The sequence below is a fragment of the Misgurnus anguillicaudatus genome, chromosome 9, assembly GCF_027580225.2.
Source record: "Misgurnus anguillicaudatus chromosome 9, ASM2758022v2, whole genome shotgun sequence".
NCBI classification, from domain to species: Eukaryota; Metazoa; Chordata; class Actinopteri; order Cypriniformes; family Cobitidae; genus Misgurnus; species Misgurnus anguillicaudatus.
In genome coordinates, this window is record NC_073345.2 from 20,780,474 (window position 1) to 20,797,436 (window position 16,963).

The 16,963-nt window shown below is 39.2% G+C and overlaps 1 protein-coding gene across 2 annotated transcripts in view; it reads right to left on the reverse strand.

Moving 5' to 3' along the window:
- Nucleotides 1–1,967: 1,967 nt before the first annotated feature.
- The window catches only part of myo7ab (myosin VIIAb), an 87,066-nt gene continuing 72,070 nt past the window's right edge, over nt 1,968–16,963 (reverse strand). For both annotated transcript variants that reach the window (XM_055179766.2, XM_055179765.2), the window contains 12 exons: nt 8,135–8,292; nt 7,888–8,041; nt 7,586–7,741; nt 7,411–7,516; nt 6,686–6,799; nt 6,442–6,529; nt 6,248–6,354; nt 5,044–5,229; nt 4,835–4,951; nt 4,503–4,586; nt 3,470–3,589; nt 1,968–3,008 (listed from right to left, as the gene is read on the reverse strand). In XM_055179766.2, the coding sequence (XP_055035741.2) occupies nt 2,916–3,008; nt 3,470–3,589; nt 4,503–4,586; nt 4,835–4,951; nt 5,044–5,229; nt 6,248–6,354; nt 6,442–6,529; nt 6,686–6,799; nt 7,411–7,516; nt 7,586–7,741; nt 7,888–8,041; nt 8,135–8,292 (1,483 nt within the window). In that variant the 3' untranslated portion in view covers nt 1,968–2,915. The remainder of the gene's footprint in view (nt 3,009–3,469; nt 3,590–4,502; nt 4,587–4,834; nt 4,952–5,043; nt 5,230–6,247; nt 6,355–6,441; nt 6,530–6,685; nt 6,800–7,410; nt 7,517–7,585; nt 7,742–7,887; nt 8,042–8,134; nt 8,293–16,963) is intronic.

The window sequence follows — 16,963 nt, forward strand, 5'->3', positions numbered from 1 at the left end:
ACAGATATACACTATAATAATTTATCAGTTCTGAGGAAAAAAAAATGCTACTAACTTTTCATTTAAAAATGTATACTCAACACTTAACCAGGAGTACGGCGCCCCCTAGTGGTCTGTTGCGTGATTGCAGGTCGGTAAAATAATTTTAAAAACATTTTGTTTTTAAAGTTAAACGTATCAGAAATTTATTTTTTAAGCAAAATAGCCTTTATTTTATTTTCCATTTTTATAAACTAGTTATAAACAATATTTCTAAGATTTTAATAAACAGAAATATTAGTCTTCTGTTGTCTCCAGGTTTAACTTTGGAAATCTGGGCTTCTGATTTCTATGGTCCACGGTTTTGTTGGTTCTTGCTGCTGTTTTCCCGTTCACAAATGCTGCTGTTCTGTTTGTATGTGTTAATACTTGAATATCAGCAACAACATTTACGTGCCTGGTGTGCAGGTGCAGGAAGGGGCTCGCTCTGTCGCTTTGCTGTCCACATCACTTAGCGACCTGCAGATGGCGCTATTACTGCTGGTAAATGCCACATCTCTCAGTACACATCCTGGCTTTCATCTTTGTCATTCATGATTTGTCAATTTCCCTGTCTCTTGTCATTTCTATCTCAGACACCAGAGGAGTACAGATGCTCTTATTGACCTGGTATCCCTTATTCTTGTACTGCTTGTTTTGGTTTGGTGAGTACAACCAAAATTTGTGAACAACACCGTAACATAATCCAGGTTTTATAAGTGAGAACTTTTGACTTTATCTTCTTGATTGAAAAATATTTTGCTGAGCACTCTGATACTTGTGTAATCTATACATTGTAACTAACTATATGTTGCTGGCCAATAACAATTTAAACACTGCCTGGTACTAGTATTTGCATTTATGTTTGCTTATTGTTTTCCAATAAGGTCCACTGAACCCCAATCACACAGGTTGGTAGTGTTTTTAGCTATAGGATAGCTTAACAGTGCCATGTGTTTTGTGCCTCTCTACAAACTAATTCTGTAAACTATGTGCTATTCACTATAGAAAATCATGAATGAGTTTGGACACAGCCCTTGATGTTACCCAGATCATAAATCAGATATCCAGTGAGTTGATATCGGGGGAACAGGGTTTGGCGTTCTCTGTGGAAAGCAGTTTAGTACTTGAAAATAGGTGAGGTGGAGATATTTAATCTCTTAATTAAGACAAAGTTGAACTCTTGATTAAACAATTTATCTTAGTCTTCAAGACCATTGGAATTCATTTTCTCATGAGCAGAGATGAATGAAGTGTGGTCTTTATTAAGCATTGGTGCCTCTGAGAATCAAGGACCATCTCTGTGAGGCACCTGTTAAAGACTAATGCTTGATATTTAACCCTGAAACTCTGATGTTCAGTTATTTAACTTAAAATGGGTCAGTTTTGGCACACATACAGTATGTTAAAATCTTTGCTTTATTATTGTGGATGTAAATGAAAGCCACATTGATTTGGGATTTATATTCATACTATTATTTGAGTCATTAAGCCTATATAGCAATATAAAGGTTTTTTTCAAGGTTAACTGGAAATATTCGGCATGTTGATTAAATGAATGTTTTCTTCATTCATATTAGTGCATAAATCTTGATTTTCCAAATCCATTTCATGGTTTCGACTGAATCATTACTCTTAGGCAGAAACTAATTGCGTAAGAAAGTGATCATAAATCAAGTCATCCAGACTTTGATCCATATACTTTTCTTCAAGACAAAAGCTGAAAATTGTTTATCTTAGCATGCTTGGTATTAAAAGGAAGATGATCCTGGTGGTGTCCATGTTTTGTTTAGTGAATCCACTAAAATAATTTTTTACATGTTTGATTTGTGGTTCAGCACGCAGCTGAAACGACAAAATCCTCCAAGATATTTACAAACAAATGAATAATGGTGGCTCACGTTCAGAAAAAGCATCACCTTTATGCATTTTCTTATTCACTCAGGTCAAATCCAACATTTTATGGTAACAATACATTAAAAACATTTGTTCAATATTTACCAATTAAATAACATCTCAAGCTGCTTTCTTCTGCCTTAAGTTTCTTTCATGATAATTAGTTGTATTTGTTTTCCTCATTTTAGCGTTTGTTTATGCTGAAGTAAAAGATATATTTTTCTTCAAAATCCTGTTTCACAATGCACTTTACATGTCATAAGAAAACAATTACAAGATATTGTAACAACAAGGTGAATAAACAATTTAAACAAAAGTTTAAAGATGCAATCATTTGTCAAAATAAATGATTACGATGATTCAAACTGATAAAATGCATACAAATCATTTACAAAGATTAATTATTGTATGCTGAATGAAGCCAATCGTTTTAGATGAAACTTCAAAATACTAATAAAGTGATGTTTATGTGCCAATGATTTCAGTAAAAATCATAGAAAATTAAGCTTTATTATAACCTAAAGGCATGACTTGGATGAAAATCAAGTAATATTTGAGGTAAGTAGCAAAACCAAGTATTGCGGCATTTCAAAATCTTTCTGATGCATTGAATTTGCAAAATTGAATTAAACAATGAGCTGAAACCAGGAACATCTAAATTAGGTCGGATTCAGGATTTAGCATTTTAATTACACATGTTCTTCACTGACAATAAAAGACAAAGAAAAATGCTATGGTCAAAATCAAAGTCACAATTTACAATTAAGGCTCTGGTATGAAAAAGTCATAATACTAAAAAGATTCATTATGTGGTCATGTATAAAAATGATGGCTCTAAATATTGAGAACTGTATTAGGACACAGTATGCCTGCAGGATTGGCATGTAATAATCAAATAAATATTCCAGTTCTCTATAAATCCTGCATGAAACACCCATGTGTAGGATCTGTACTGTATTTTGTACCATAATTTAACAGTGCACCATTGAAAACCTTTTCTACTATTTGCCGTTTCCATGTGAACTGCGCTGTTTGGTCATAGTTGTCAACATCTGACTGATGTAAGAGGTGAGAAGATCATCCATCTTATATCCCTGTTAAACCACAAAGCAAACTATGATTACAAACATGTTTAATAGCATATTTTACTTAAATACAGTAATCCATTAGTAACGTGATAATACAATTTGTATTATTAAGGGCGCTCTAAGCGAATCTGTGTGACGTTACTTTTTGTTGATGTTTAAACTGTTTTCAAACAAACGGAGCGTAGCTAACTCCTCCCCCTCCCCCCTTCCGTGCTTTCACGAACGAGCCCAACCCCCACCCCCACCCCAAATCCTTCTTGTCGTTTATTGGCTGGAACACTTTGCTATCGTTTCTGGTAGTAGGTTTGGCCACTTTGTTGTTATTGCAGTTTGTGGAGCCTGGGCTGTCTACAGAGATCGCGGTTTTTTACAGTTTGATCAGCGGACAGGCAGCAAGCAGAAAGTGAGGAGATGTTTGCTGTATGTAACAAAAAATTCGCTTAGAGCACCTTTAAAGGATGACTTACCAGTGATGTTTCACACAGCAGCTTGCTTCCTCTGACTAGGTTACCAATGGTAATGTGGAAATATGTATGTCCACTACTCCAGTTTGAGATTTTAGTGAAGGGATGCGTTCCCAAAATGTCCTGTAGTCAGATGAGTAAATGGGATTAAAAACAACATCAAAAGGTTCCTAATTTACAGCAACATAATAAAAGCTAAATGTTTTTATCTAGTCAAAAAGGAAAAAAAGCATCCTCTGTTACAGTCTTTATATAAAATATACTTAAGATTTAGCTAAAATGGTCAAACTACGTCCCCATCTGTCACTGGGGCTGTGCCCTTTCAATAAGTGCAGCTTTGCACCTACAGAGTTTATATTAGTACCACAAAGATTTTTCATTTATTTTAATCTCAAATCAGTACCAAACGTATACATATCTGAAGCTAAAAGTACATTTTAGGACCTTTTAAAAGGGTTTTGCTCCAGTGACAGCATAAGTGTACTGTATATTTTCAGTGGCGGCCGATGACTTCTTTTTTCGAGGGCGCACGATGTGAAGTTCGTCACAACATGTATGTAGCCCTTCATGTGTGTGGTTCGTCATTTCAAAATATGTGTTCTGCGCATTGAGTGATCCATGACGTGTCTTGTCAAAATAAGTGCCTGCTGCAGACGCGTCTAAAGGGTTTATGATAAAAGAGACGCTCGCGTTTGCCAGTTACTCGCATAATTTCATGTGTAATCAGAGTTTACTGTTAAGGGAGTGTCTTGCGTGGATTTTGTGAACGTGAGCGTCTCTTTGAACATAAACGGTTTTGACGCGTGTGCAGCAGGCACTTATTTTGACAAAACACGTGATGCACATGGTTCACATGACACAACAAACACATATTTTGAAAACACGAGCAACACACATGACACTCCGAACACATATTTTGAATTTGTGCCCCTCGAAAGAGCAGTCACGAGCCGCCACTGTAAATTTTTTAATTTTTTTCTAACCGTGTACATTCACTTTTCTTTATTTCAGCATTGTAAGCGGTGTTTAACCCTACCTTTGTTTTGGGATCAATAAGTGTAACGCCAAGCTTGTTGATCGCTATCAATAGGACTTCTGGGAAATTTGGATCTGTGGATTGCTGCGGGACAATGTTAGACAAAGTATACTTGTATAACCAACCACAAATCAGTTTGTACATAAAAAAATGGAGGACAATATGATTTTTTCTGACAAATGTGTATATTTACATTTATGGAATTGGAATCGGTTTACAGTGCATTTAAAGTATACATTTTATTGGTATGCGTATTCAATGCAATTCTCTGCCAACTGAGCTACAGCAACACATACAGTACAGTATATAACATTATATTGTGACAAACTTGCCTTGACTTCAAAAAAGGCAGATCCGAAAGTAGGCCAATTGTAAATGATTTCTAGAAACATCAGTTTTGCTTCCTCCCGAGATTTTCCTGCATGTTTATTGAAGTATGTGATGATAGCCTGCAGCATACACAGAGATATACATTCACAGCATTTACATAGAAACAGCAATGAATCCTGAAGCTAAGAGCTTACTGATCCTGATCACTCACCCGTTTCCAATCATCGGGTGAGAGCTGTCGTATGAGGTCCTGAGGAACCAGCTCTTTCAACATCTTGGGGAGGTTGAGAAGCTGAGATTTGTCCTCCTCAAACCTTACCCTGTAATTTAAAGCAGCCAGCTGGAAGGCCTCCTCAAGAGAGCACTTATGGTAGCCACGCAGGTACTTTGGGAGCTCCTAAAGAAATACATTTGTACCGGCATAAATAAAAGTGACCCTGTATTCACGAGGGGCGGTTCACATTTCACAAAACCATAGATATGTATAATAAAGGGTAGATGTGTTACGGCGGAGTCTCTAACGTCATCACCTGGCGGCCATCTTACCTCTTAACTTGCTCAATTTTCTACCGATTTTCAAACGGTTTGGTTTCTTACAAACGTTATTAACGTGGCTATAATTCTGGATGCTTTAACATGTTTTATGAATTTTTTGTATAAGTATGCAGTGTCACAGGTACATCTTTTGTTTATAACAAACCAAACCGTTTGAAAATCGGTAGAAAATTGAGCAAGTTATGGTCATTTAAAAGTACATGCTCCATTAAACACAATGTTACGAGTGAGCAAGCTGCCTGTGGTAAGATGGCCGCCAAATGCGGACGTTCAACTCAATCGGCCAGCAGCGCGGGCTCGACACCTACCCTTTTTTTTTATACATATCTATGTCTAAAACCGCAGGAAAAACACGATTGTCGGTTGGTTCTTGTTACATGACCTGCGATGCGCTTGCGGCATTCTGAAAAGTTGAGATGTTTTTGAGGCCCTGTCCCAAATGGCACACTCCGGACTTGTGGACCTCCTCAGAGTCCACACTTTGATGACATCATGTAGTGCAAACTCTAGGGACCCTTGATGCGAGTCCAAGAGGGTGCACAGAAGTTGTATTTTGAGGCCCTGAAGACCGCATCAAGGGTTCAAAAGGGGCGCTGATGAGCACACTAAAAATCACAGATGGGACACCCTACGGACTCGTAGACTAAGCGAGCACGCGCAATTTAAGGCCACAAGACCCGAAAGTCCACATGAAGTGCGGCATTTTGGACAGGGCCGAAATCGATGTGGTGCAGACGCGCCTGGAAAAAAACGCGTCGCTTTTTATGCGCATACCGTGCGCCTACATTTGAAATAACGAACTTAAGCGCGCAAAAGACGCAAAATGTGAATCACCCCTAAAAAATTAGATAGTTTCTTACCTGGAAGTAATGGAAAATTGAATCAGCCATGGGATCCTTTCCTGGTACGGTATTAGTCCAAAGTTTTTTCATGAAAAACACCTGATAGGTCAGCGAAGGCACTGCACCTACAGAATAAAAAAACACAAACATCTCAAATATAAACAAATAAATATAAACTTTGCTGATAAACATCCTGTAAATAATATAATCACCATCTTTTACAGTCCTGGCTTTTTTGATCCAGTCTGTCAGATGTCTAACAAAGTCGAAGAAGAAATCTCCTTCTGGCACACTGATCACCTGCAAACATCAAATAACAGAATCTATATCAGAATACCAAAATACTGACTACTACATCATAATTGAACATAATCCCTTCTCTGAAGACCTATTTGGTGTGTCAAAACACTGCTACTGGATCTGAAGAGACAATGATTGACAACCCCGTATACTCACTTTGTCAGAAATTTTGACAAACAAGCTGAAACCCTCCGAGGATTGAAGCATCATTCTGCCAGCAATGTTCAGACAGAAATCTTTGGCTTTTGTGCTTGATTCAACCTCAAAAGCCTATGAAGAAAAACAAGTGGGTTTCAAAGATAAACACTTGATAAGATGCCACTTAGGTAGATTTAAAATTTCACCTACATGTAGACAATATAAACACACAGTACATAATAATCATAACTGCTATGATTTGTTTTTCCAACAAACTATTCAATAATTTTTTTTCAGAATTTAAAGCTGAGAAAAATTACACATTCTCAACATTGTATACTGCATTCTGTACATCCCCCATATTCATTTGAAACATAAAATGAATCTCCAGGATCTTCAGTCTATTCACGCTTTCTCTCTCATACAGTGTACATTACTCTGAACTTAATTGAGGATTCGAATGAGGTCAGTGCACAACAGGGCGGTCTCACAGCTTTCTCATGCATAAATAAACACAGCCAGAATGAGAGATTCAAAGACTGATCGAAAGAGAGAGACTCACAGGAAAATGAATATAGCATACAGTGACATTTGAACCAAATAATTGTATTAGAATAACAATGAACCGGCTTCAAGCTTTCATTCATTAAACGGACTCAAAGCACCAAGTATCATAAACACAATTTCCCCCTTTTTGATACAAAGATACACACATCTATCAAATTTCATGCGGTAACTCATACCTCGTCTGTGTCATCAGGAAAGTAGACTTTATGAAAGATCTGGGTGGTTTTGTGCTGAATAGCCTCCACTTCCACAAGGTGAGGTGGATACTTCCTGGAGCCATTTCTGCAAAAAAAAGGTGAATTAATGTAAAATTGAATGTAAATTTAAAATGTTTATCTGCATGGAAGTTACCGTAAGGCTTTCTGTAGTCTCTGCATGCAGTCTGGGGCTACTGGATGGTGCTTCTTGGACTGCAGGAACTTTTGGACATGGGCAAGCAGCATGTTGCTGGGAGGGAAGAGGCCGGTGCACAACCAGAGCAGCTCCCAACCCTTCTCCTCACTGTACCTGAACATGGCATACATAAAACTACTGTCAACAAACCCAATGCATAAAAACATAATATGAACCAGCGTTTAGGCTAACCAGACTACAGATTTGTGGATCTATCCGTATGGATCAACTCTTTCAATACAACATCCCAAAAAACCTACTTCACGTGATTCTCGGTTAGTTGCTTTATGATCTGGCAGAAGATCTCATCCTTTAGTGGTTCGGCCTTCAGAGCTCCCTCAAAGATCTGATCGGTGAGCTCGCTGACCGAGCGGGTTCTCTTGGAGGGATAGTCGCCCATGTACTTTAAAATGGGTGCGGGACAGTCAAGGCTCAAACATAGTGAATTGCAGCTAGACATTCAATTGATTATGAATGTAACACTGTTAACTGTTGTGGAGAGGATATCAGTGAAGGCCTGACAAGCGTCCTGGGAGAGCTCTTCATGATTGAGGACTTTCTTCAGCAAAGGCTGTTTGAGAGGTTCACGGGTACAGCACCACAGTTTATCCTTCCCTCTGCCTTTAGGTATCATCACACGACCTAATGTGCTTTTGCCAGGAGGTCTAGAGAACAGAAAGATACAGATGTGTGCAATTACATAAAATATGAAAGTGTTTGGCGTCTGATACCAACACGTTTGCTCAAGGGAAAGCTAATCTTGCATTTAGCAATGATGGAACCTTAACAGAGGTGGTACTAAAAAAGTATCAGGTACTAGGTACTGTACACAGTAGACAACCCCCAAAATGTATTATGCAATAGAGAAGCATCATTAGGAGATGCACAACTGTTCATAACAAACATTCTTGTTTGCGCATGTGCTTGCAAAAGTGTATTTCCCTTACAGAGACAGTATGGGGTACAATTGACCGGAATTCATATTCAAGCGTATTTAGGGATACGTTGTGTATCTGTAGTAGCATACATATCAGCATGGTAAAGTTAACTCATTCCCCACCAGCCAATATTTGCCAGCATTTTTTGTAAAGTTTCACAAAATGCCTTCCAGGAAAATTTTCTTCTAAAAATATATAAACATACAAATATATCAAATAAAAGAACAGACCCTCTGCTTTCAAACAAACAATAAACAAACATTTCATCCATCTATATAATTTTTTCTCCAAATGACCCCACGCAATACGTCATGACGTCAAGAGGTCACAGAGGACGAACGCGAAACTCCGCCCCAGTGTTTACAAGCGTCTTGAAAGAGTACCGTTCTTACGTTGTTGTATGTCAACTGATACTAATTAATGTCTTTGTGGCAGTTTATTGTTTAAAATGGTCCGCAAATGTGCGTTTTATATATGTAACACGTGACCTCCCTACGTCACTACGCATTTACGTTAGGTCGCGCTGGACCGGACCTAGACGAAAAGTTGTAGTTTAAAAGTACATATTTTTACAGTGCATTGAAAATGCGCTGTACTGTTGTTACTGGGCTTTTTATTATTATTATTATTAGTGGTGCTTGCATTTATGCAAGGCATCACTATTACTATTGTAAAAATTATTATTATTAGTGGTGCTTGCATTTATGCAAGGCATCACTATTACTATTGCTCATACTTATTATTTATTATGTTGGCTTGACAAAGCCAACATACTGTTCTTCGATCTAAGCTTATTAGTGGTGCTTGCATTTATGCAAGGCATCACTATTATTATCTTGCATACTTATTAGTGGTGCTTGCATTTATGCAAGGCATCACTATTACTATTGTAAAAATTATTATTATGTTGGCTTGACAAAGCCAACATACTGTTCTTCGATCTAAGCTTATTATGTTGGCTTGACAAAGCCAACATACTGTTCTTCGATCTAAGCTTATTATTATTATTCTTCTGGTCCACACTTTTTCGAACTGTAACTCCTCCTAGAGCTTTCAAGCTACACCCACAAAACTTTACAAAACTTTTAAGACTGGTACGTAGATTTATGCTATGACTTTTCTAACTGATGGGACCTACCGAATTCCTAAACGGGGCGCTCAAACACCCCAAAATTTCCATTTACTTAACATTACGACCAACTTTGACGGGTCATAGCTGCGAACGAGAAATTTGTAGAAACTTGTGGGTTATCACAGTTGAAGAGGCTGGTAGGCTGTGTAAGAACATACATCACATTGGGGTGTAAGCTGTACCCCTGGGGTGTAAGAGGCACCCAAATTTCCCCATTGACTTATAATGGGGCAGGAAACATGCCCATATAAGGGAATAAAAGTGTCCCAGATGGAATATCTTCATTTTAGAGTGTCGTAGAGACATGGGGGTGGGCTCATTTTACTCAGGCATCCAATCAGTCTCTCAAGATCGTCCCATAGCTATTAAGCCACGCCCCTAGCAACCATTTTTTGGGCACGCTAGCAACTTATTCCATAGACTGCCATTATAAATTGCGCAGATGGATATCTTTGCAGCACAGTGTCGCAGAGACATGGGGGTGGGCTCATTTTACTCAGGCATCCAATCAGTCTCTGAGGATTCTTATCGAGGTAGTAAGCCACGCCCCTAGCAACCAAATATGAGCACCCTAGCAACATAATAAACAAAGCCTTATATCTCTGGATCCGAACATCATAGAGGCATGGGGGTTGGGTCTTTTGGTCATGTTAGCCTTATGCTAGCTTCATGCTAAGTCATACTAGCTTCATGCTAGTTTCATGCTAGCTTTATGCTAATTTCATAATAAATCTTGCTAACTTCATGCTTATTCATGTTAGCATCATGCTAGCTTCATGCTAATTCATGTTAGCATCATGCTAGCTTCATGCTAATTCATGTTAGTATCATGCTAGCTTCATGCTAATTTATGTTAGCATCATGCTAGCTTTATGCTAATTCATGTTAGCATCATGCTAGCTTCATGCTAATTCATGTTAGCATCATGCTAGCTTCATGCTAATTCATGTTAGCATCATGCTAGCTTCATGCTAATTCATGTTAGCATCATTCTAGCTTTATGCTAATTCATGTTAGCATCATTCTAACTTCATGCTAATTCATGTTAGTATCATGCTAGCTTCATGCTAATTCATGTTAGCATCATGCTAGCTTCATGCTAATTCATGTTAGCATCATGCTAGCTTCATGCTTATTCATGTTAGCATCATGCTAGCTTCATGCTTATTCATGTTAGCATCATGCTAGCTTCATGCTAATTCATGTTAGCATCACGCTAGCTTCATGCTAATTCATGTTAGCATCATGCTAGCGTCATGCTAATTAATGTTAGCATCATGCTAGCGTCATGCTAATTAATGTTAGCATCATGCTAGCTTCATGCTAACTTCATGTTAATTCATGTTAACATCATGCTAACTTCATGCTAATTCATGTTAGCATCGTGCTAGCTTTATGCTAATTCATATTAGCATCATGCTAGCTTCATGCTAATTAATGTTAGCATCATGCTAGCTTCATGCTAACTTCATGCTAATTAATGTTAGCATCATGCTAGCTTCATGCTAACTTCATGCTAATTCATGTTAGCATCATGCTAACTTCATGCTAATTCATGTTAGCATCATGCTAGCCTCATGCTAATTCATATTAGCATCATGCTAGCTTCATGCTAATTAATGTTAGCATCATCCTAGCTTCATGCTAATTCATGTTAGCATCATGCTAGCTTCATGCTAATTCATGTTAACATCATGTTAGCTTCATGTTAATTCATGTTAGCATCATGCTAGCTTCATGCTAACTTCATGCTAATTCATGTTAGCATCATGCTAACTTCATGCTAATTCATGTTAGCATCATGCTAGCTTCATGCTAATTCATGTTAGCATCATGCTAGCTTCATGCTAATTTATGTTAACATCATGTTAGCTTCATGCTAATTCATGTTAGCATCATGCTAGCTTCATGTTAATTCATGTTAGCATCATGCTAACTTCATGCTAATTCATGTTAGCATCATGCTAGCTTCATGCTAATTCATGTTAGCATCATGCTAGCTTCATGGTATTTCATGTTAGCATCATGCTAGCTTCATGCTATTTCATGTAAGCATCATGCTAGCTTCATGCTAATCATGTGAGCTTCATGCTTGCTTCAGGCTAATCATGCTAGCTTCATGATAAATCAGGCTAGCTATATACTTAAACATACTAACAGCCAGATAGCCTACTAAACTAAACATCTGTCAAACCGTTTTAAACGTACAGGCTACGCTTTGTCAAGCCAACATAAAGTTTGTCAACAAACTTTTCTATCTAGTTATTATTATTCTTCTGGTCCACACTTTTTCGAACTGTAACTCCTCCTAGAGCTTTCAAGCTACACCCACAAAACTTTACAAAACTTTTAAGACTGGTACGTAGATTTATGCTATGACTTTTCTAACTGATGGGACCTACCGAATTCCTAAACGGGGCGCTCAAACACCCCAAAATTTCCATTGACTTAACATTACGACCAACTTTGACGGGTCATAGCTGCGAACGAGAAATTTGTAGAAACTTGTGGGTTATCACAGTTGAAGAGGCTGGTAGGCTGTGTAAGAACATACATCACATTGGGGTGTAAGCTGTACCCCTGGGGTGTAAGAGGCACCCAAATTTCCCCATTGACTTATAATGGGGCAGGAAACATGCCCATATAAGGGAATAAAAGTGTCCCAGATGGAATATCTTCATTTTAGAGTGTCGTAGAGACATGGGGGTGGGCTCATTTTACTCAGGCATCCAATCAGTCTCTCAAGATCGTCCCATAGCTATTAAGCCACGCCCCTAGCAACCATTTTTGGGCACCCTAGCAACTTATTCCATAGACTGCCATTATAAATTGTGCAGATGGATATCTTTGCAGCACAGTGTCGCAGAGACATGGGGGTGGGCTCATTTTACTCAGGCATCCAATCAGTCTCTGAGGATTCTTATCGAGGTATTAAGCCACGCCCCTAGCAACCAAATATGAGCACCCTAGCAACATAATAAACAAAGCCTTATATCTCTGGATCCGAACATCATAGAGGCATGGGGGTTGGGTCTTTTGGTCATGTTAGCCTTATGCTAGCTTCATGCTAAGTCATACTAGCTTCATGCTAGTTTCATGCTAGCTTTATGCTAATTTCATAATAAATCTTGCTAACTTCATGCTTATTTATGTTAGCATCATGTTAGCTTCATGCTAATTCATGTTAGCATCATGCTAGCTTCATGCTAATTTATGTTAGCATCATGCTAGCTTTATGCTAATTCATGTTAGCATCATGCTAGCTTTATGCTAATTCATGTTAGCATCATGTTAGCTTCATGCTAAGTCATGTTAGCATCATGCTAGCTTCATGCTAATTCATGTTAGCATCATTCTAGCTTCATGCTAATTCATGTTAGCATCATTCTAACTTCATGCTAATTCATGTTAGCATCATGCTAGCTTCATGCTAATTCATGTTAGCATCATGCTAGCTTCATGCTAATTCATGTTAGCATCATGCTAGCTTCATGCTAATTCATGTTAGCATCATGCTAGCTTCATGCTAATTCATGTTAGCATCATGGTAGCTTCATGCTAATTCATGTTAGCATCATGCTAGCTTCATGCTAATTCATGTTAGCATCATGCTAGCTTCATGCTAATTCATGTTAGCATCACGCTAGCTTCATGCTAACTTCATGCTAATTCATGTTAGCATCATGCTAGCTTCATGCTAATTAATGTTAGCATCATGCTAGCTTCATGCTAACTTCATGCTAGCTTCATGCTAATTCATGTTAGCATCATGCTAGCTTAATGCTAATTCATGTTAGCATCATGCTAGCTTCATGCTAATTAATGTTAGCATCATGCTAGCTTCATGCTAACTTCATGCTAATTCATGTTAGCATCATGCTAGCTTTATGCTAATTCATATTAGCATCATGCTAGCTTCATGCTAATTAATCTTAGCATCATGCTAGCTTCATGCTAACTTCATGCTAATTCATGTTAGCATCATGCTAACTTCATGCTAATTCATGTTAGCATCATGCTAGCCTCATGCTAATTCATATTAGCATCATGCTAGCTTCATGCTAATTAATGTTAGCATCATCCTAGCTTCATGCTAATTCATGTTAGCATCATGCTAGCTTCATGCTAATTCATGTTAACATCATGCTAGCTTCATGCTAATTCATGTTAGAATCATGCTAGCTTCATGCTAACTTCATGTTAATTCATGTTAGCATCATGCTAACTTCATGCTAATTCATGTTAGCATCATGCTAACTTCATGCTAATTCATGTTAGCACCATGCTAGCTTCATGCTAACTTCATTCTAATTCGTGTTAGCATCATGCTAACTTCATGCTAACATCATGCTAGCTGCATGCTAATTCATGTTAACATCATGTTAGCTTCATGCTTATTCATGTTAGCATCATGCTAGCTTCATGCTAATTCATGTTAGCATCATGCTAACTTCATGCTAATTCATGTTAGCATCATGCTAACTTCATGCTAATTCATGTTAGCATCATGCTAACTTCGTGCTAATTCATGTTAGCATCATGCTAACTTTATGCTAATTCATGTTAGCATCATGCTAGCTTCATGCTATTTCATGTTAGCATCATGCTAGCTTCATGCTAATCATGTGAGCTTCATGCTTGCTTCAGGCTAATCATGCTAGCTTCATGATAAATCAGGCTAGCTATATACTTAAACATACTAACAGCCAGATACCGTAGCCAACTAAACATCTGTCAAACCGTTTTAAACGTACAGGCTACGCTTTGTCAAGCCAACATAAAGTTTGTCAACAAACTTTTCTATCTAGTTATATTTTATTCTTACATCTGCACGTTTTTTCGGCACCTAACTCGTCCCGCACGGTTTGTCGTAGACCCATGAAAGAGGGCTCAAATCGACCGGCTTATTGAGGAGAGGTGTGCTATGACTTTTATAAGCGATCGGGTGCAGGATTTCCGAAAGGGGGGCGAAAAACCACCCGAAAAATCCCATTGACTTAACATTGCGCCCAACTTTGACGAGTCATAGCTCCGCTCGAGGATTTTGTAGAAACATGTGGGTTACAACATTTGAAGAGGGTGGTAGGCTCTGTAAGAACATACATCACATTGGGGTGTAAGTTGTACCCCTGGGGTGTAAGAGGCGCCCAAAAGTGCCCCAATGAAAAGTCAATGGGGGAAAAACCCATAGACTTAACATTGCAAAAACTTTGACGGGTCATAGGTACGAGCGAGATTTTTGTAGAAACATGTGGGTTACAACACTTAAAGAGGGTGATAGACTCTGTAAGAACATACATCACAATGGGGTGTAAGTTGTACCCCTGGGGTGTAAGAGGCACCCGAAATTGCCCATTCAAAGTCAATGGGCGAAAATCCCATAGACTTAACATTGCGAAAAACTTTGACGGGTCATAGGTCCGAGCGAGGATTTCGTAGAACCATGTGGGTCACAACATTTGAAGAGGGTGCTAGACTCTTTCAGGATGTCCCCCACAATGGGGTGTAAGGTTACCCTAGCAACCATTTTGGGCACCCTAGCAACCTATCCCATAGACTGCCATTATAAAATGCCCAGATGGATATCTTTGCACCACAGTGTCATAGAGACATGGGGGTGGGCTCATTTTACTCAGCCATCCAATCAGTCTCTCAGGATCCTTAAAGACTTACTAAGCCACGCCCCTAGCAACCACTTTTGAGCATCCTAGCAACATAAAATTCAAACAGTTATATCTCGGAATCAGAACATCGTAGAGACACGGGGGTTGGACCGTTTTACTTGTGACTAGGGGTGTAACAATTGGGCACATAATTGGCCACTCCCAAGCCACGCCCCTAGCAACCAAATTTGAGCACCCTAGCAACCGAATAAACTAAGCCTTATATCTCCGCATCAGAACATCGTAGAGACACGGGGGTTGGACCGTTTTACTTGTGACTAGGGGTGTACCAATTGGGCACATAATTGGCCATTCCCAAGCCACGCCCCTAGCAACCAAATTTGAGCACCCTAGCAACCGAATAAACTAAGCCTTATATCTCTGCATCAGAACATCGTAGAGACACGGGGGTTGGACCGTTTGACTCGTGACTTGGAGGGTAATCAGTAGTGGATGCCAATTTTTTCCCTAGCAACCAAATACAGTACCCTAGCAACAGAGTAAACAAAGCCTTATATCTCCGCATCAGAACATCGTAGAGACACGGGGGTTTGGACCGTTTGACTCGTGACTCGGAGGGTAATCACTAGTGGATGCCATTTTTTCCCTAGCAACCAAATACAGTACCCTAGCAACAGAGTAAACAAAGCCTCATATCTCCGCATCAGAACATCGTAGAGACACGGGGGTTGGACCGTTTGACTCGTGACTCGGAGGGTAATCACTAGTGGATGCCATTTTTTTCCCTAGCAACCAAATACAGTACCCTAGCAACAGAGTAAACAAAGCCTTATATCTCCGCATCAGAACATCGTAGAGACACGGGGTTTGGACCGTTTGACTCGTGACTCGGAGGGTAATCACTAGTGGATGCCATGTTTTTCCCTAGCAACCAAATACAGTACCCTAGCAACAGAGTAAACAAAGCCTTATATCTCCGCATCAGAACATCGTAGAGACACAGGGGTTGGACCGTTTGACTCGTGACTCGGAGGGTAATCAGTAGTGGATGCCAAATTTTTCCCTAGCAACCAAATACAGTTCCCTAGCAACAGAGTAAACAAAGCCTTATATCTTTGCATCAGAACATCGTAGAGACACGGGGGTTGGACCGTTTGACTCGTGACTCGGAGGGTAATCACTAGTGGATGCCATTTTCCCCTAGCAACCAAATACATTACCCTAGCAACAGAGTAAACAAAGCCTTATATCTCCGCATCAGAACATCGTAGAGACACGGGGGTTGGACCGTTTGACTCGTGACTCGCAGGGTAATCACTAGTGGATGCCATTTTTTTCCCTAGCAACCAAATACAGTACCCTAGCAACAGAGTAAACAAAGCCTTATATCTCCGCATCAGAACATCGTAGAGACACGGGGGTTGGACCGTTTGACTTGTGACTCGGCGGGTAATCACTAGTGGATGCCATTTTTTTCCCTAGCAACCAAATACAGTACCCTAGCAACAGAGTAAACAAAGCCTTATATCTCCGCATCAGAACATCGTAGAGACACGGGGGTTGGACCGTTTGACTTGTGACTCGGCGGGTAATCACTAGTGGATGCCAATTTTTTCCCTAGCAACCAAATACAGTACCCTAG